At 40.1% G+C, this 21,599-nt stretch overlaps 1 protein-coding gene across 1 annotated transcript; it reads right to left on the bottom strand.

Moving 5' to 3' along the window:
• Positions 1-7,274: 7,274 nt before the first annotated feature.
• LOC131249147 (protein STRICTOSIDINE SYNTHASE-LIKE 3) lies at positions 7,275-19,386 on the bottom strand. The gene is made up of 4 exons (XM_058249725.1): positions 18,894-19,386; positions 15,668-15,943; positions 11,136-11,303; positions 7,275-7,824 (listed from the first exon to the last, which is right to left on the bottom strand). The coding sequence occupies exons 1-4, from the start codon at positions 19,223-19,225 to the stop codon at positions 7,431-7,433; spliced, it is 1,170 nt and encodes a 389-aa protein (XP_058105708.1). The 5' UTR covers positions 19,226-19,386; the 3' UTR covers positions 7,275-7,430.
• Between the last annotated feature and the right edge of the window lie 2,213 nt (positions 19,387-21,599).

The following is a 21,599-nucleotide window of genomic DNA, read 5'->3' as shown; positions in this document are numbered from 1 at the left end:
GATATCTTTCTTTATGCATAATAACTGTTATTATTCTGGCAGAGTTTTCATTATTTTAAAAACTAGTGGGGGATTGTTGAAAATCAGTGATTTTAAAAATAATAAAAAATAAAAATTCAAAATTTTCAAAATTTCGGGATTTTTCCGCCAAAATAACTTTTTTGAATTTTTTAATTAAAAAGTGCGGTGTGTGTGCTTTGTCCCACATCGGAAATACAAAGAATAGTTTTGTAGTTTATATGAGATGTTGAGAAGGGTATTCTTACTTGGAGCTTTTTAGAGGAGATGAAACATGGGTTGCGTGTTCCAGTTTCGCACTGGAACACACGCGCGCGCGCGCTCGCGCTCGCGCTCGGGCACGGGCATGGGTGGGTGAGGGCGAGGGCGTGGGCAGTGAGGCAGTGTGGCTGTGTGGCTGTAGTGGCGCTAGATGGCGCACTTTGCACTTCGCACATGCGCATCGTGTCGCAGAGTGCTCGTTCCCTCGTGACCTTATGCGAACCGGCGCGAGACGGTGCGACCTCGGTACGATGGGTCTGGTCAGAGCCTTAGGGCAGTGTGGATCTGAAATGTTGGAAATGAGCCTGGGTTTTATAAGTGACTGAGAATGGTCGGATCTTAAATTCGAAACGTCCAGCCGTTTCTTAAATGGATGGCTACCTTAAAAGCCACAACGATCCGAAAACGGACGGGCCAGGATGATCCAACGGCCAGATCTACAGATCTAATGACCAGAAACATCTGGGATTAATGGACAACGGCCAGAAACGTTTTTCAAACGTTCTGCACCATTGAATACCACACAGCAACGGGTCTAAACCTGAGGCCTATATAAACTGGACCATTCCAGTCCGATTTCATCATCTCAACACACCATCTCTCCCATCAAATCAGATACAGTCCATAGCTTCATTTTAGAATACTGTTATCATCTCCATCGTCTAAGTCTGCCAGAATAAATCTACTGCGTTAAATTGTTCCATAGTGGACCTATCGTGATTGCTGCACGCTGGATCCAGATAAGGATTGTCTTATCCTGGAAGAAATTCGCCTGTAACCCATCAGCAGTTGATAAGGGGGCGAATCACACTTTAAGGACAGGGTATTTTATACATGATTCAGTCTAGTGATAATTTTTATTTTTCTATTTTTTATTTTCGGTGTATCCAAAAGAAACTTTTCTAACATAAGGAGCAAAGATCCAACAGAGGTAACCAAGAAGATTAGGACTCCAACCATGGTAACGGTAAGGAGAGAATTTAGAAGGAGCATCATCAAAAGCTGCAAGTCCAACAGAGTAGTGGTTGGAGCAGAAAATCCAACAGAAACTGATTATCCTGTCGAAGAAGACGATCTTGATCAAACTCCGCTTGATCGACCTCGACGCTCAGATCACTTGAAAGCTCCACCTGCAGCTCCTTTGTCGAATCATTCTCTAACCCAAGAACCATCACCTCAAAAGGAGAAGGAAGATAGCTGCTTAGTAGCCAAAATCAAGAATTCGAATGTTTACTCAATGGTCTAGATCCTTTGATCAGGAAATTGCCCGTCCCAAATGATTTGGTGAAAATATTAAGCTTACATTGGTGATTGTAGAGCCTACTACCTTGTCGAATGTACCTGTAGCTTTGATAAATCATTAGATAGTGGAGAAAATGGGACAATTTGCATACTTAGATGAGGCAGATTCATATACTTTTAGATGATGTCTGGCAATATCGAGGCTTGGATGGATAAGGAGCATAATAACTAGCTTTGGTCTTTGAAAACCCAGCTCCTTAAAAAAGTATATCTTATATCAATGAGAGAGAGAAGGCCTTAAATGCCCAACCTCCTTCCCTAATGGGACATCTGCTAAAAGAGAGAAAAAGAGAGGAGAGCACTTATTCACTCTCTCATCTCATTGGGATAGATAGGAGAGAAAGAGCTCATGCCTCAGAGGATTGTCATCCAACTTCTGCAACAATCACAAGACACAAGTCTAAGGAAACTGCTACCCATTGGTTTTTGTGTTTTTAGAACTTTAATTGTATCTATGCAAGGATCCTAACTACATTTTAAAATCAGGAATTTTGCAAATTTTTACACTTACATGTCTTTCAAAATCTGCCATTAGTTAGGAACATCCAATCAAAAGTATTTTGAGAGAATGGGCATTCAAAGAAAGCCCCCATGGGATGGGTGGTCCTCATCAATGCTAAGACGTAACTAGTATATGGACCTTCCACTTCCCAAACCACTAATTTAATGGTTAGGATCATCCATCAAAATAATTTGGGATGGATGCCGTCTCACTCAACCGAATGCCTTCCAAGGTTTTATTCTTTAAGACACCACTCCAATGTCTTTCTACTTATGTGTCACTACCTACCGCACTGATGCTTCCTCCTCGCGTCTTTGAGTGTGTCGTCTATGTGTATCTCTATAAGAACCAGCGCACTAAACTTGATCCGTGTGCACGTCGGTTTTTGTTTTTGGGCTGTGGCGTCCATAAAAAAGGGTACCGATGCTATGATCCTACCACTCGCAGACTCTATGTGACTATGGATATCCAATTCTTGGAGACTGATATGTTCTTTTCCTCTCAGGCACCTACTTCTACTCTTCAGGGGGAGATACATAATGAAGAGTTGAATTGGTTCCAACATGAGATGTCAAATGATAACTCAGGCGTTGTGAACTGTGAAGTCGAGCTGCAGGAGTATGGTAGGCCGAATGATAACTCAGGCGTTGTGAACTGTGAAGCCGAGATATATCCTAATGTAGAGCATGTAACATCTGAGACCGAACCTATATCCCCTCCCTCTAAAGTGCCAACCGAATCATCTCCTGAGAATACTCCTGAGGTAAGTACTGTTATTACACCCTTACATACCAATGATATAGATGCATCTGCGGGATATGTCTTACCTCACAGGTACAATCGTGGCAAGCCACCTAATAGATACTCTCCAGATATTGAAGAACGAAGGTCGAGGTATCCAATTGCTAACTATGTATCCACCAAAGAACTCTCTGAACCTCTCAAGAAATTTGCACAGGAACTCTCCATATGTCAGATTCCTACCAGTGTTCATGAGGCATTGGCAAATCCAAGATGGACCCGAGCTATAGAGGAAGAAATGGAGGCACTACTTAAAAATGATACATGGACTCTTGTTCCATTACCTGAAGGAAAACAAACCGTGGGGTGTAAATGGGTGTTCTCCATTAAACACAAAGCAGATGGATCTATTGAACGGTACAAAGCACGACTGGTAGCGAAGGGATATACGCAGACGTATGGTGTCGATTATCAGGAGACTTTCTCACCTGTAGCCAAGTTGAATACAGTTAGGGTGTTATTGTCTCTTGCAGCAAATCTTGATTGGCCTTTGCATCAATTTGATGTAAAAAATGCTTTTCTCAATGGTGATCTCCAAGAAGAGGTTTATATGGATGTTCCTCCAGGTTATACAACATCTTCAAAGAATGGAGTGGTGTGTAAATTGTAGCGAGCGTTGTATGGACTGAAGCAATCACCACGAGCATGGTTTGGAAGGTTTAGCTTGGCAATGAAGAAATATGGCTTCCAACAAAGTAACTCTGACCATACTTTGTTCTTAAAGCATCAGTTGGGCAAGGTAACTGCTTTGATAGTCTATGTAGATGACATGATTATTACAGGAGATGATGAAGAAGAAATCTCTCTGCTTCAAAAGCAATTAGCAACTGAATTCGAGATGAAAAATCTGGGAGGACTCAAGTATTTCTTGAGAATTGAAGTTGTCAGGTCTAAGCAAGGTATATTTCTCTCCCAATGGAAATACATATTAGACTTGCTAACCGAAGTAGGGATGTTAGAATGTAAACCTGCAGACACCCCCATGGTTCAGAATCACAAGCTTGGAGAATACCCAGACCAACTACCAACAAATAAAGGAAGATATTAAAGGTTAGTTGGTAAACTCATTTATCTCTCCCATACTCGTCCAGATATTGCATACGCTGTAAGTGTTGTAAGTCAATTTATGCACAATCCAAGTAAGAGTCATATAGAAGCAGTGATTCAAATACTTCGATACTTGAAGTCATCCTCAGGCAAGGGGCTTATGTTCTCAAAACATAACAGTCAATCGATGGTTTATGGATACACGGATGCGGATTGGGGAGGTAATATCATTGACAGAAAGTCCATCTCAGGATATTTTACATTTGTTAGGGAAAATCTTGTAACCTGGAGAAGCAAGAAATAAAAAGTGGTAGCTTTGTCAAGTGCTGAAGCTGAGTTTAGGGGAAAGGCTAAGGGTCTTTGTGAACTCCTTTGGCTAAGAAAGCTACTCACTGAAATCGGGTTTACCCCCACTTCCGAGATGGATCTCTTGTGTGACAATAAAGCTGCAATTGTCATTTCTCACAATCCTATTCAACATGATCGTACTAAACATGTGGAAGTAGATCGACATTTCATCAAAGAGAATCTTGAAGCAAAAATAATTAGGTTTCCGTTTGTGAAATCCGAAGATCAGTTGGCGGACATCCTTACAAAAGCTGTATCTAGCAAGGACTTCTACAACTCACTTGACAAGTTGGGCATGCAAGACCTCTATGCATCAACTTGAGGGGGAGTGTTGGCGTGAGCTGTAAACAACCAATAGAGTTGTTGGCGTGAGCTAAACAACCAAGAGAGATTTTAGCATTATAAACAACCAAGAAAGTTGTTGGCGTGAGCTAAACAACCAAGAGAGATTTTAGGCATTTGAAATTTGTAACATCCCGTAAATAAGGGAGGTTAGCATGAGTGTAGGAGACGAAATTGTATAGCAAAGAGGTTTTTTTATTTATTTTTTCTTTTTTAAAATGTATATAACCTACGATTGAATGAAAGAAAGATACGAAAAACAGAATTTCTGACATGGTCTAGATCCTTTGATCAGGAAATTGCCCGTCCCAAACGATTTGGGTGAAAATATTAAGCTTACATTGGTGATTGTAGAGCCTACTACCTTGTCGAATGTACCTGTAGCTTTGATAAATCATTAGATAGTAGAGAAAATGGGACAATTTGCATACTTAGATGAGGCAGATTCATATACTTTTAGATGATGTATGGCAATATCGAGGCTTGGATGGATAAGGAGCATAATAAATAGCTTTGGTCTTTGAAAACCCAGCTCCTTAAAAAAGTATATCTTATATCAATGAGAGAGAGAGAGAGAGAGAGCCTTAAATGCCCAACCTCCTTCCCTAATGGAACATCTGCTAAAAGAGAGAAAAAGAGAGGAGAGCTCTCGTTCACTCTCTCATCTCATTGGGATAGATAGGAGAGAGAGCTCATGCCTCAGAGGATTGTCATCCAACTTCTGCAACAATCACAAGACACAAGTCTAAGGAAACTGCTACCCATTGGTTTTTGTGTTTTTAGAACTTTAATTGTATCTATGCAAGGATCCTAACTACATTTTAAAATCAGGAATTTTGCAAATTTTTACACTTACATGTCTTTCAAAATCTGCCATTAGTTAGGAACATCCAATCAAAAGTATTTTGAGAGAATGGGCTTTCAAAGAAAGCCCCCATGGGATGGGTGGTCCTCATCAATGCTAAGACGTATCTAGTATATGGACCTTCCACTTCCCAAACCACTAATTTAATGGTTAGGATCATCCATCAAAATAATTTGGGATGGATGGGCAATCAATGGTGTGCCCACATGATGGATTGTCAACATCAATGCTTGGCATCTTTAGTATACTCAACGTAGATAGTCCATTTCCCTCAACACTAATATAAATCATTCAGATCATCCAACCAAAGTGATCTAAGAGGGACACATGGGAAAAGATGGGCCCCACATGATGGACAGTCCACATTAATATATACACCTCTAGCATACTCAATATGAACCGTCCATTTTCCTAAACCACTAATATGATGGTTAGGATCATCCAATCAAAGTAATTTAAAAATGACGGGCAATCAAAGGCAGGCCCCACATGATGGACGATCCATATCAATGGACCTGAACAACAGTTGAGGAAATCGAAGAGACATGACCTCCCAATGGATTTGGCAGTGGCTTGAGGTAGTTGGCAATCTGACAACAAATTGTCTACATAACTCTCTAGCTCACCACATCATATCATGAAAGATACTAGGCACTATCCGTTGATACTTAACAGGTGGCTCCTGCATTCTTAGTCCAAAAGGCATAACATTATAATAGAAGAAACTCCTCGGCAAATCTTGAGAATTAATCATAGCCCCTTCACCCATCCATAAAATAGAACATCGCAAAGCCCCCGATATTAATGATAAGAGTGTCTATATTTGAAAGGGAAAATCCTTATGACATACCTTATTCATGTCCTAGAAATCCCACAGAGTGACAAGGGATGAGGGTAGCCCTTGCATCTCAGAAAGAAGTAACTCGCACTTAGTGAGCAGGTATGTGGAGAATTGTTCAATAAGAAGCCTTTTGAATGCATTGACCCCAAAACAAGCTTGAATATGTTGTGACATATTGCAATATGATACATCAGGAATTTAGCCTTTGGATCTAGATTTACATGGTTAGTCACTCACTTCACTTCATATGCCAGAACTTCAACTAATTAAAGCTTTCTATTAGATTATTTCAACCCTTTGATAATTTCGCTATTCAACTTTGAAGATGAACGCCGAACCTTTGTATAATCAATGGGTTGGGATATTCAATATTCAATCTAAGATTTTTTTCGAGCATCCCCCATGCAAGGGAAGCCCTCCCAATATAGGGTTAGGGTCATCAGATAAAAAAAAAAAAATGCAACAGCTGGAGTTGCAACATGTGTAATATGTCACGGTGTATTCAAGCAAACCTCACTACCCTAAATTGCCGGAACAAGGCCACAATGATGACATTGATGACAATCAAACACAGAATATGAATCGATGACATTGACAATGCTCAAACACAGGATATGAACTGAATGCTCGGGTGTTCAGCTTGTACAAGTGGAGCCATTTTTCAATAATCAATACCCTTGGTCTGTTGGGACCAACCCTAGAAGGGCCAAGCCCCCAAGCATCCATGATGGCACAATCTTAACCATTCCATCCATCTTGCAAATGGATGGTTAAGAAGACAAAACTAGTTCACATTCAACTAAAAACAGGCCCAACATTAACAACTAGAATCTTCCACCTTGTGAAATTTCAGTCATGCCAAGACCAACAGTCTGGATCACTAAACCATGGCCCCAGTTGAGCATACTGGTATCATTGATGCAAGGATCATATAAATCCTCTAAAAATGTATGCAAAATCATTGTTTTTATATTAAATATAACTTAGCAATTCCAAATCTCTGCTGTCACTAACAAAAACGAAAACTAGTAACGAAGAACAATTACAGCATTTTGTCATCTAACACAGCTTAAAAAGATGCTAATTGCCTATCTGTGATCCTATCAGTAAACAGCGATGAACGGCATCAAAACTGATCCAATCCATAGCTTCCCGTCCTTCTCCTCCACTTCGCTAACTGCTCTAACCACCTTCCCTTGCTTGTCCTCCAAAACTTCCAATATCTGGCCGTCCGGGCTGTACTTCATGATCAGCGCATGTGGGCGGCCCCCAATGTGCATCAGAAACTGAAATTTGGCTGGAATGGGAAGCTTGAGCAAGAACTTCCGCAGCTTAGGATAGAGGCTGCAAATGTAGGAGTACATGCTACGACGGCAGTGGATCGCCACCCAAAACTCACCCTTCTCATTGGTTCTTACATTGTCAGGGAATCCAGGTAGGATGGCAAATACCTCTGATGTCCCCGCTTTTTCACCTTTAATCCAGAATCTCCTTAGCCTACATCATCACAAAAAGGAATGAGCAAGAACATAGTTCTAAAATCAACTCGACACTCGACCGAGTTGACTTGGCTCAGCAAGATTTTGAGCTGAGTCAACATGAAGCAAGCCACTTGCTTACAAAGGCATTTTTTGAAAAAAAGTAAGAACTGGAGTTTGAAAACATTGATCTCTAGCAGACGTTGCAAGGCCTCTAAACAACAAGACAAGCACTATGCATTTGTATGTCTTCCCATTTAATTTTACATTTTGAATTTAACTGTTTTAAATATTGATAAATAATATTTAATTATTAAATATCAAGTCAAGTAACAACTCATCGGAGTCTTTCAAGTCGATCTGATCCGAGTAGACATTGAGTCAAGTCATGTTTTTGAGTTTTTAAACTATGATGGGAAATGCAATCTTTCTTCAAATTTAGTTTTATAGATGAGAACATTGAGAATCTAGACCTTTGCTAATCCGACAGTGACCTTTACATGTGACCATCTGGCATGTTTGGACATTCAGAGCCATGCATCAGACCCCACCATGTAGATGTGGTGGCCCAAATATATGACAGGTCAACTAATCATGTGGGCACGACGCGTAAAAATCAATGGAGGACTTGATCAAATGCTCAAACTTCACATTTGGCCTGCCTAGTGAAGTGAGTTGACTGAGCTGATTTTTGGGCCAGGTCATCTACAAAGCAGGGGCCACAAGATGCTCAATTTAGGTTTCTACATGCGTGTTAGCAAACTCAAATCAAAAGGGTACAAAGATAGACACCAGCCCTTAGGGTGAGGTCAGACACCAAGTGTGGATGTTAAAGCCCAACCTCATTATGACTTGTAGAGAAATAAAGGCAGTTGGGGGTATTAACAGGCTGGGATGATGTCTGTCCAAGCCAGGCCAAAAAGTCCACTTTAGGCCTGAGCCTGGCCAGGAACCGTGTGATCCAAAACAGCCTAGACCAAAATGATTATGCCAGGCCCAAGACAAAACCCAGTCCTTTGTGCGTGGACCTTTCTTACGGTTGGGATTTATGGTCTTCGAGCCATATCGGTGATGGTTGGCTCATCCCCATTTGCAAATCCTAACCGCATAAATTAAGGGGCCCAGCGTGGATAGAGTATGACCCCAAAAATCATGCTGACCAAGAGAGTAGGTGAGAGAGAGAGAGAGAGAGAGAGAGAGAGAGAGAGAAGCAAGGGAGGGAGAAAGGGAAGTCTTTAACATCATATGTATCTCGTGCATTACAAACTACCTGTGCAAACCCTAAAGGGTGCTGCACACAGCTAAGCCCAGCCTGCTTAATGAACAGGCCCGACTTTTAGGTCAGACCTGGCCCTTGGGCCTGATACTCCAGCCCAAGCACAGCCCGAGGCAAGCCAGGCCTAGAAGCCCATCGGCCCAGCCCAGCCCATTGACAGCCCTACGGGTGATGAAACACTAGAACTTCAGAGGTGAGGATTTCAGTACTCATCTGGCATGATATAAATCATCAATAAAACAGACATTTTTTTCTCTAGGAAGTACTGTATCCACACAGTCAAAGCTTTCTGAGAAGAGCATACTTAAACGTTTGGGAACATTAATATGCAAATTATCTGAGGTATTATGAATTTGCTCAGCTGAGAGTTTGTAGAGTGCACAGGTTTTCAGTTTGTACAAGTGGGGCCCATGTTTCAGTGTTATATGCGGACCCCACTTTGGATGGCTCATGCATAAAAAATCCTTGAGATGGAAAAACCATAACCCCTCAATTGGTGACCAGCAAATAGATAGTTAAGAAAGAAAATACAGCAACGGTCGATGTTTAACCAAAAAAGGCCAAATATTTATGAGTATCTTCCAATCTGGGAGATTTTATCAGCAGGGGCAACCCACTGGTCCAAAAAGTTTTTACATGGCCCCACATATCTCATGCACCAAAAATCTTCCAGATGGGAATATCCTAACCTTTAATCTGGTGACCAGAAAACAGCAGATGGGAATATCCTAACCTTTAATCTGGTGACCAGAAAACAGCAGTTACGAAAGAAAATAACAGGCTACATACAACCATGAAAAGGTCAAATACCAAATTAGATCTTCCAATCTGGAGGATTTTATTTGCATGGGTCACCCATGTTGAGGCCCTCTTGTCAATGATTGGGGATCACTGATTAATTGGCCCCACTTGTACAAACCAAAATTTGAGTGTACATAAAAACTCTCATCCCAATCGTTGTATAATACCTCATTAGTAATGCAATGCAACTCTAGCAGTCTAGATACACTATAGGAAAGAAAAAAAAAAAACTGCATATGCTCAAGTGTGCAAGCAGATTAAAAAATTGTGTGTGGGAACCTTAAAACACATTTCAAAATGGACATTTGACAATTCAATTTTGAAGTGCTTATATAGATTCCCCCCAACTTCCGTATGTGGTCGGAGACAATGCATTCACCAGCTCTCTGTGCTCCCTGACTGCATTGAAAATCCTGCCCATTTTATGTCATAAGCCTTTTGAACTAAACTTCATATTATAATATAGCTTGCACATTGTCATATAACTTTATGGATGTGTCCACATTTTGGGTTTCGGGGACATCTCTGACACCTCGTGCCAGTGTCTAACAGCAAAGACATCCATTTATGAGTTCCGTAATCAAATAAATGGTTAAACTTGTTTAGAGGATTGCTAGCACAGGTACACATGCCAGCCTGGCAAGTATCTAGGACATCAGAGCCATATATCAAGTAGAACACACCATCCAGATCATCTAGCCACAAACTCAGGTGGGTCAGATGTCAGGTATATACAAAACAATGGACAACTAAAAAAAATGCAGTTTTCCTAGACCATCCATTGTTTTTGCACATTTGTAGTCTACTTGAACATGGATCGGCCCAAAGTTTTGGCCATATATCAATACTATAGATCCCACCTAATACACATGTCGAAAGTCCACATTTCCTGGCAGGTCCGTCTGTCTGCAAAGGTGCATGGGAACCAGCAAACCTCACTGTTAAATGCTGATTTTTTCTTTTTAAAGGCTGAAAATTAATAGAATATTTAATAAAAGATGAAATTTTTTATCTGCAACTAGAAGTCCTAGGTGGCATAGGCATAGGTTGACACTAATTTCTATTGGAAGGGAAATGATATATAAAAGCCACGTTTTTTTTTTTTTTTTTTTTTTGTACAGAATTTGCCCTTTTTCTACTTTTCTTTCCTTAAAGGAGAGAGAAGTCCCAAAGTGTGCATGCAAAAGAGAGCCACATATATCAGTTCCCAATGGGAAATGCATAAAAGATAAAGAGAGGAAAGGAGATTCCACCTGCCAAGGGATCCTTCACAGAAGACAAAGAAAGACTTGTCCTTGCTCATGGATACACCATTGGGGAACTGGAGGTTCCGAAGAAGTACGGTAGTTTCCTTTGTAACAGTGTTGTATTTCAGTAGCCTCCCTGAATCCTCCGCAGAGAAAACCAGCTGCATGAAATTCCTAAGAGGAAATATGGAGTTAGATGAAGGCCCAGTATACAGATTTTCAAAGCAGACGTCCAAAAATAGATAAGCATGCAGTCCTTAGAGCTTTCAGCATTTCCTGGTGTAGTCCTGTTTCTACGGGGGATTTTTTCTTAGTGTGGCTGGGCCCTGATATTGGATCCCAAGCTAACAAAATCTGGAAGTTATGTCTCGTGGCGGTCTGGTGGTCGGTTTGGAAGGAAAGAAATGGAAGATGCTTCAACAATACTTCTAATTCAGCGGAAGTTGTTCTTCAGAGAGTTCAGCAGTACAAAGCGGAATGGGCCCTGTACTTTCTTAATTTCAAAATTTGTAATCTGTTTGATCTGGGAGGATCCTGCTCTCGCTAACTCAGCGGGTTGATCCTCCCGTTTGTTTTCCTTTTCTCTCTTTAATATATATTCTCAGTTATCTCTAAAAAAATAAATAATTAATTAAAAATAAAAAATAAAAAATAGATAAGCATCAGTTCCGCCTTCTGGTTCAAACAGAAATCTACGGTACTAACAAGATAATCCATTAATATCTGATTTGGCAAGAGAAAAGCAAACATGGAAAGGGAACTGTGTGATCTCACTCATCAGAAAAATATATAATTTGCTGATGCACAGGCCTTCGAACATGTGGGGCCATGGCACACATTTTGCTGATGAACATGACCCAATAGTTCCTCAGATAGGATACAAGCTTATAAGACCCACCAACAGTTAGATTGTCATTGAAAGGAATGATAGAGCTTAATGATAGCTATTCACTGGAAGCATATTTCTTGTTAGGAATATCATGTTCATTGATGTTTGATGCAATGATCCACAACTCAATGCAAATTGGCGTTTTTATTTCTATTTCCAAGATCACAAGCCTGGGGAATGAAAATTCACCAGTTTTATGGGCTTTTATAAACAAAAAATGAATTAGGGTTGAAATTCTTGTAAGTCCGGTTCTCAGCAACCAACCAAACTCCAATTTGGACAACTGCAGAGTAGATCAAGGACACACTAAAAGATAGAAGCATAAGAGAGCCGTGACAACTGAGCTAAAGCAGGTGTTGTAAGAATTCATCTCTGTATTAAGGATATGTTCCTATTGCCTTGATGTTAACTTTTTTCATTTTTGAAAAAGAAAAGAGGAAAGAGAGGTATAAAGCGAACGCATTTGGGGAGAGGGGTAGTTTTTGTTCTGTTGTTTTGGGTTGTTTGTGCCTTTGTTGTTGACCTTGCTTGTGATTTTATTTAGGGGACCAGTAGACTATGTTTCAAGTGAGTGATGACAGGGTGGTCAACCCTTTATTTTGTCCCCCTTTTGTTTTGCTAAATAAATATCACAGTTCATAAAAAATAAAAAATAAAAAACTCAAAACTTATTATTTAGGAATTCATGGGCTTGAGGAACACACGTTCAAAGAGAAAAGACAGACTTGAAACAGCAAGATTAAGTCCAGTGGTATTTGTCATGAATAGCATGCAAAGGATAAAACAAAAAAGGTAACAGAACTAGAGCATGGTACGAGAGACTGCTCATAATGAATCCTATTCTTTTAGAATTGTTGACTAGAACATGGTACCAGAGACTGCTCATAATGAATCCTATTCTTTAGAATCGTTGACTGATGTCCCATTTTCCAATTGTTAGCATTTTGCAGGAAGCACACTGCAAAACGATAGGGAACATCTAAGATGGCAGCTGCAGGCCCCACGTCTTCAAAAAATTCTGAAACCCCCTCGAAGGAACCATAGCATAGAGTTGGAACATGAAAAGATAGACAACATTCAGTTCTTATGAAATCATAGACTGAAATTGATAGAGACTTATTGGACTCCTCATGATGGAGTTGAACCCAAATAGCAGGGAGTGATGATGATGATGACCACGATATTGGACTCCCAAAGAGAAGTAACTGAAATGATAATAATAATAATAATAAATGCCTCTCTTTTCCAAGAAAATGATGGGAGGACAGTCAAGGAGGAAACGGTGAATACATCCACAAGTTCCAATGGTGATGGTGTAGAGGGTGATAAAACCATCACCTATATGGTGCAGACAATGAGAACGATATGTATGGAGACAAGATCAATGAACAACTATGACAGATGAGCCATTGATGTTATTTTTGTTACTGTATCTCTTGTACGGTGGCCCACATTCATGCACGTGTGTATAGCCACTTTGGCCTTTGGTTTTGGAAAACTTGGGCTCTTAAGTTTCAAAGCCCGATCATAAAAGGAAACTGAACGTTAGGGCAGCTAACATGTGCAAGGAAGGAGAGTGCATGCAGGACTTGGTTTCAAAGCCCAATCTTTCTGTTTAGTGTGCCAATTCCGCTTTCCTACTTCAGAGCCTCCTGATTCCTAGGCATAATCATGTGCAATCAAAAACTGTAGTACCATACAACACATGATTAAGGGGTTAGAAAGGAGGGAATGTAGAATGAAGGTCCATGGCTATATGGTCCTACAGATCAAGATGTGTGCCTTGGGAAGTATTCACGCCATGTACAATGCTTAAGGTGGTACCATAGTGAGTCGAAAAGCCACAGTTGGGCTGAAACCAACCAAGATGAGACGAGTCAGACAAAACCAGGTCGATTTGTTCAACACTGATACCAAGTGAACTTGGCGATTGTTTTCTTCCCATTTTAATTCTACGGATGAACCATATTTTGCCACTTAAGGTTACTCTAAAGATTTTTGGATTCTGAAAGCTTCCAAGTTAAGCTAGTGTTGGTTTCTTACATTTAGGAAATATATAGTCTAAGTTAGATGATTTAGGGATCTTTCATGAGTTGATATTAGACCAAAAGAATCATCCATATTGTGTTGGAAATTTATAAGATATTAGGTTTCCTTTTTGTTTTGTTGAGAATCGATATTTTTGTAAAAGGTTTTTCTAAAATGAAAAAAAAAAAAAAACAAGGTGTTTCTTTTCTTGCATGGGAGTGTTTTTGTAAACTTAAGAATTGATTTCTCAGGATCATTGGGTGCCCAATCTGAATTGTGTTATTGTAATCAATTGGATGGAGTGATACTATCCATATTTGTGTGTTAAGATCAAAATCTACAATTCTAGTCATTCTTGCTATTTATATTGTTATTTTTTAATTTTTATATTGAAGGAATTTTTTTATTGACGAGACAAGGGTGAGGGTAAACACAAAGCTGGAACTATGGAGGGGTGCTTTAGAATTAAGGTTTTAAAATTAGCTGAACAAAAACAGAATATATGAAATGCAAGTTTAGTAACAATAGGAGTGGAAACAAGGAATAAGTTACGATTGACAATAGAGAAGTGCCCTAAAAAAAATTTAAAAAAAAAATTTGTTATCTTGGGTCGATAATCCATGAGAATGGAGAGATTGGGAAGTATGTTTCTTATAGAATTAGAGCTAGGAGGATAAAGTGGAAATGTGTCTTCGGAATTTTATGTGAACCCCTGCATATCAATCAAACTAAAGGGAAGACTTTATACAACAGCTATAAGACCAGCCATGCTTTATGGGAGATAATGTGAGGTGGTCAAGAAACAACACATTCATGGAATGAATGTAGCTGAAATGACGATGTTGAGATGTATGAGAGGCAGGATGAGGAAGGATAGAAGTAGAAATGAACATTCAAGGGAGCTAAGGAGGGGCATAATCAGTAATAAGGTGACAGAAAGTAGATTTAGATGCTTTAGATGTGTCCGGAGACCAAGAACTATAGCTTGGGAGTGAGATGGTTCTGGTTGAAGGATGTAGAAAGGGCAATGGGAAGGCCCAAAAGGATCCGGGTGGAGGTAGTAAGAAAACGACCTGCAGTTTAACTGAGGCTGTGGTCATCTATAGAATGGAACGGTAGAACAGGATTCATGTAGCCGGGACCCAATTAGATGGGAATTCGGAAAAGGCATGGATGATGATGATGATGATAGGCGATGATAACGAAGACCTGCTCAATGGAGATTATAGGCTGATAATGACAATTAAAAAAAAAAAAAAAAGAAGTCAAAACCTATAAACCAACATCGGCATTGATCTTAAAATAGTATATAGTCTAACTTTTCTTGTTACTAATGCTCTCCTCCACTTCTAATATCACTTATCAGGGATGACTTACGACAAATGTTACAGTAAGTGTTGTACTCTAAAGTTCAAGTTAGTGGGGTTCTTATTCATGCCTCGGTGGTAGACTCACAAGAGTTTCAATACAAGGCCGTGGGTTCGAGTACCCATTGTGGTGAAACCCCACTGTGGTGTGAGTGCGTGTTAACAAAAAAAAAAAATCAAGTTAGTGCATATGATTGCCTTTGGGCAAGAATACAAGACCCAAAAATAAATGTGCTGAAAAAATAAATCTCTACCTCCTCTGATACTTGGTGCTACTATCTGTAAAATAAATGTTCCCTTCATCATCCAAGTCCAAATCATTTGTGAACCTCAATGGCTCCCCTTCTGCCTCAGTAACAAGCGATGTCGCCACCCCACCTTCTGGGCCAACCTTCATTAACCCAAAATATGCATCAGCTATGTACAGTTCTCCAGTTTTCTTGTCAAACCGGATCCCCAACGGGCGCCCGCATATATGCTCGTTCTTTAAATAGCCAAAAGGCGATGGCTTTGGATCACACAACTCTGATCTACACAAACCAAAGACAACAAAATACATAATTTAGAAATCTGTTTTCCAATTGGAAAAGGTAAGCCACAAATTTGCTTTAAAAAATCATTTTGTGCTAAAAGGAAATTTTACGACACAAAATTCTAAGAACCAAACAAAACCCATTAAAACACTATTACTTACTAGAAAAATTAAGGGCTTGTTTGATTTGCTGTATTCAACATGTATTGTTTACAATGGTAAATTCCAAGAGATGTAAATGATTATGTATTCAACATGTATTGTTTACAATGGTAAATTCCAAGAGATGTAAATGATTATGCATTCAACATGTATTGTTTACAATGGTAAATTCCAAGAGATGTAAATGATTATGTATTCAACATGTATTGTTTACAATGGTAAATTCCAAGAGATGTAAATGATTATGCATTCAACACGTATTGTTTACAATGGTAAATTCAGCCTCTATTCCAAACAGATTTGGAAATAAATGATTATGCATTATCATGTAATTCACAGTAATTACGGCAAATCAAACAAGCCCTAAAAGAAAGAATGGTAAACATTAAATATTGAAGGAAATGACTATTGGTTATTTAAGAGAAATTTTTTAAAACCCAGGGTGGACAGGGTGGTTGGCAGCCCCAAAACAGACTGTCACCTTAAAACTCATTCAGTTATGGGGATATATGTTCTTTAAACCATTAAAATACACACACGCACGCACATCTGCATTTGTCAAAGCTCAAACCTATGGCTTGTGTACTTCAAAACCAAACACTCTTAGCCACTAGGCTAAAAGCATTTACTTGTTAATTCTCTGGTTTCATATCATTGTAGATGAAGTAGATATCTAGGTTGAAAGGGGCCAGAGCAGGTCTGACGGTTGTACCAAACTGCCTGTGAAAATGGATCGAGGCCCAGTCCAAGTTCTAAAACATTTTTAAACCGTGACACCACCCACAAATTGCAAAGCCACAAGGTTGACTTAAAAGTTGCACGAGTCAGCTTCGATACACGTCAAGCGAAGTTCAGTGTCTAATTGACCAAAACTCATCCTGTACAAAATATTCAGCAGACTCATCTGACGTATTTATTAATTTAGTATAAAAGTTATACTACATAAAAACTCTTAGGCCTTGTTTGGTAAACACAGAAAGATGAGCTGATCTCATTTTAGTTAACAGCAATTATGTAATTAGAGATCTTGATCTCCAATACATACTAAGTTCGTGTTAACAGTGATTGTGCATTAGAGATCAACATCTCCAATGCATAACTACTGTTAACTAAAATGAGATCAACTTATTTTTGTGTCTACCAAACAGGTCCTTATTGATTTCAGTTACCATGTATGTGCATTGATATCAATAAGTTTGTTCAGGTAGAAGAAAAATACATAAATTACAAAGAAAATATTGATATATAATATTAAGATGCCAATGGTGTAATGGTATATGTAGCAGAAATGAAACAAATACCTATCCAACATAGAAAATGAGTAAATCTTTCGAAAATAAAAAATAAAAAAGAAAAAGAGAATGGCATACAATGCTCGATTGGGACAAATGGCAGTTTTTTTTTCTTTCCAGCCCAACAATGGTCCAGGTCATGGCCACCACTCAGCAACCAAAGCCATTGATCTATGGAAACAGTCATACCATCCATGTCAGATGATCATAGCCATCTGAACAAAATTGAGAATTAAAACCAACTACCAAAATTTAAGGCAGTAAATCATTTCTAGTTGCATATTTGGTGTGTTACTCCCATCCACCAAGGACCAATAATATAATGATTCGGACAGCGAGGAGGTGGGCCCACATGTAAAGGTTGTTGGGCTGAACCAAAAAACAATGGAGTGCTGTAAATTCCCTCCTTATTTTCACTGTACAGTACATAGTGACAAATCTCATTCTCGGCAATTTCTTGGCCTCGAAATTTCCCGAGAAATTTCAAATTTTGACGTTTTTCTTGGGATATTATCAGGAAAATATTGCCAAAAATAAAAATATTTATTGTATTATTAATTAAGTTGAAATTTTAAATATATATTTATATAGCAAATTCCTTAATGGATTGACTAACTTTTCTGAGTTAGTAACATGATATTTTAAAATCTCCCCAATATTTTTCACACTGGATATTACAGTTAAAAGGTAAGGAGAAGATCAGGTTGGGGTGTGTTAGTAAATGAGTTAATGGAAAGGGAAGGTAGAAGCCCCATATGGGGCCCAGGAGAAAAGATGAATGGACGATCAGAAGCGTCCATCTTCAACACACTATTGTGGGTGGGCCATAATCCATAAGTCAGACTCACTGGTGGGTCTAACCATTGATGTTTACAGATGAATGTCAACATCAAGAAAGAAACCCTCTACAGGCTCAAATTCAATTTTATTATTATTTTTTTGTTTGAAGACACAGGGTATCCCCACCTCTTTTTGAAGTGAGACTAATCCCTGCGGATACACGCAATCACCCACAACCACGTGTATCGGGTAAAGCCAATGAGGGGAATCGAACCCTCACATATAGGGAGCAAACCTACAGTGAAGACCATTCGCCCAAACCTCGTTGGGTAGGTTCAAATTCAATTTCACAAATCAGTTGTGAAAATCATCCTTTCAGGGTGAATTTCAGATAGCTGCCCAACCATGACGCTCGGAACATGGATTGTTCTGATCCTGACCAATTCTGCATGTGGGCCCCACAAGGAACAAACATGCTGGTGGAATAGACCTAAGTAGTGATTTTAAAGATGTGTTTAGGCGAGTCAACTCAGCCGAGTCATCGAGTTTTAAGAAACCAAAAGCAAAGCATTTTTCTACCTCTAAAATAAGAGGGACTCTCCAACTCGTCCGAGTCGACTCAACCGAGTCACGATCGGCCCTCCGAGTTCCCTACTCCCGACCAAAACCCACCTAGGAAACACTTCCCAAACCCTAAAACTCTGATTCACCTACCTGTTCGCTGAGGTATAAGCGAAATCCTTCCACGACTCGCCATTCCAGAACAAGATCCTGCCGTCGGCAACACCGGTATAGGGCCCACGCCCGAGCGGATCGAAAGTGACGCTCTCCGGACCCTGGATTTGGTTCAAGAACCGAACCTCGGCTCTCTGGAGCTGGTTCTCATCATCGCTAGCAGACGGGATCGCCGACCAGGGCGGAAGGTCCACTCGGTGGGCTTCGAAGTCGGGGAATTTCGAGATGGCGCTGTGTTTCAGGGGGTCGAGCCCGCAGTAGAGCGCTAACAGGAGGAAAAAGATTCCTGCGATGATTCCGACCGACGCCATTGACAGAGCTGTCGAGGTTTTCCGGCGACAGTGATAAGATAGAAAGAGAGAGAGAGAGAGAGAGAGACTTCGTTTGATTTCTCTCTCGTTGAATTTGGATGGTTGAATTTTTATACACAGGTGAAGCTCTTTCTTTTGGTGTTTTGGACTTACCTGCTAGTCTGCTAGCATTCATGGGCCCGTTGAAGAACGGACGCGGATTTCCTGCGAAAGCCATTCGCAGGAAGTTCCTGTGCAAGTATGCTGGGTGGGGCCCACTGCAATGTATTTGAGGAATCCATTCCGTCCATCCGTTTTGAGAGCTCAATTTACTATGCATGAACGAAAATTAGACGGATAAAAAGCTCTAGTAGGTCACACGGGAGGGAAAATTGGGGAAAGAAATTTCTACCGTTGAAACCTTCCTAGGCTCCACCTTGATGTTTATATACCATCCAAAACGTTTGTAATATCATTCCTAATGGGATTAATTGAAAACACCAAAAATATAGCCTGATACAAAACATTTATGGCCATAAGAATGCTTCAACGGTTATTACTGAATTCCCACTGTTTACTCTCGTGTGGCCTACTTGACCGTTGGATATACCTCATTTTCGTTCTCACGTCATAAATTGATCTCTCAAAACTGATGTACAGGGTGGATTTCTCACAAACATCTCTGTGGGCCTCATTCAGCGTCCTTGCGCAGGAAACGGGCGTCCTTGCGTCCTACCCCGCGCCCGGTGCAGCTGGGAACGGGCAGGAGACTTGGCGTCCTTGCGTCCTACCCCGCCCGGTTCCAGCTGGGAACGGGCAGGAGATTTGAGTGGCCAACGTGCTGTATTTGTTTTATCCACACTGCCCATCCATTTTCTCGTGTCATTTTAAGACATGGGACTAAAATTTACGAAGATCCAACCTCAAGTGGACCACACCACAGGAAGCAGTGGTGATAATGATTCTCACCGTTGAAACTTTCTAAGCCCTATTATGATGTTTATTCGCCATTCAAAGTATTACTAAACTTAGGTAGCCCTGTATGAAGAGGAAACAAAAATATCAGCTCGATCCAAAAGTTCTGTGGGCCCAGAAAATTTTCAACGGTAAGATTGCAATCCCCATTTTGTAGCTTATTTCTGTCTTGGATCTGCCTCATTTTTTAGCTTATATCATAAAATGATATGCTAAAAAATTAAAAATGGACGGTGTGAATAAAACTTCTATATCACGATGGCCACTCAAAGCTCCTGCCCGTTCCCAGCTGTAGATGGGCGAGGGTACGACGCAATCCGCGTTATTGATGGACAGGTACACCGGTACGATTTTTACGACGAAAATACCCTTCACGGTCAACGAAAGACGGACGCGGCTTTCGCGGAAAGTTCCAGCGCAAGATGCAAGGTAGGGTCCACCGTTATGTTCGTGAGAAATCCAACCCGTCCATACATTTTTCGAGCTCAATTTAGGGTATGTGATACAAATGAGGAGTATCCAAAACTCAAGTGAAGATGAAACAGTGGGGAAAGGAATGCCTACCGTTGAAACCTTCCTAACCACCGTCTGGATGTTTATATGCCATCCAAATCGTTTATAAGGTCATTTTCACTGAGATGAAGTGAAAATACCAAAAACTTAGACCAATACAGAACTTCTGTGGTCATATAAATGTTTTAATGGTGGTTACTAAATCTCCACTTTTTCCTCTCTTGTAACTTATTTAAATTTTTTTATCCACCTTATTTTTGGAAAAAAGGTCCTAAAATGATCTCAAAGAACGGTTGAACGGGTTGAAATTCTACTAACATTACAGTAGGCGGGATTAGGTACTACCTACCCTTTACAAGGTCATCCTGGCAAAAACTCTGTGTCCGCGTCCCCGAAAGACATTGATACTTCATTGGCAGAAAATCCTGCTAATTGCGGGCGGGGGATTAGGTACTACCTACCCTTCTTCGAGCTCGAGATAGGTGGAGGCTTCGAAGGCCAATGACGTGCCACAGTGATGTATGAATTATATCCACACCGTTCATCCATTTTTTTCATATCAATTTAGGGTAACGCACCAAAAATGAGGCAGATCCAAGTCTCAAGTGGACCACACCACAGGAAACAGCAGTGCTGAGGATGCCCACCATTGAAACCTTTTTAGGGTCCACTATGTTGTTTATTTGCCATCCAACCTCTTGATATGGATGAAGTAAAAACAAATATGGTCCTGATCCAGAACTTATGGCCCTCAAGATTTTTTCAACGGTATTAATTTAATCCCCATTTTGTGGTCCATTTGAGCCTTGGATCTTTCTTATCTTTGGGTTAATAGTCTAAAACGATATGTAAAAATGGATAGGCGGTGTAAACTTCATACATCACAATTGAACCCACCGTCCGTTTC

The sequence above is a fragment of the Magnolia sinica genome, chromosome 6 (assembly GCF_029962835.1).
Source record: "Magnolia sinica isolate HGM2019 chromosome 6, MsV1, whole genome shotgun sequence".
Classification (NCBI taxonomy): Eukaryota; Viridiplantae; Streptophyta; class Magnoliopsida; order Magnoliales; family Magnoliaceae; genus Magnolia; species Magnolia sinica.
Note: the sequence above shows the minus strand (reverse complement) of the source record. Positions and strands in the feature narration are given on the sequence as shown.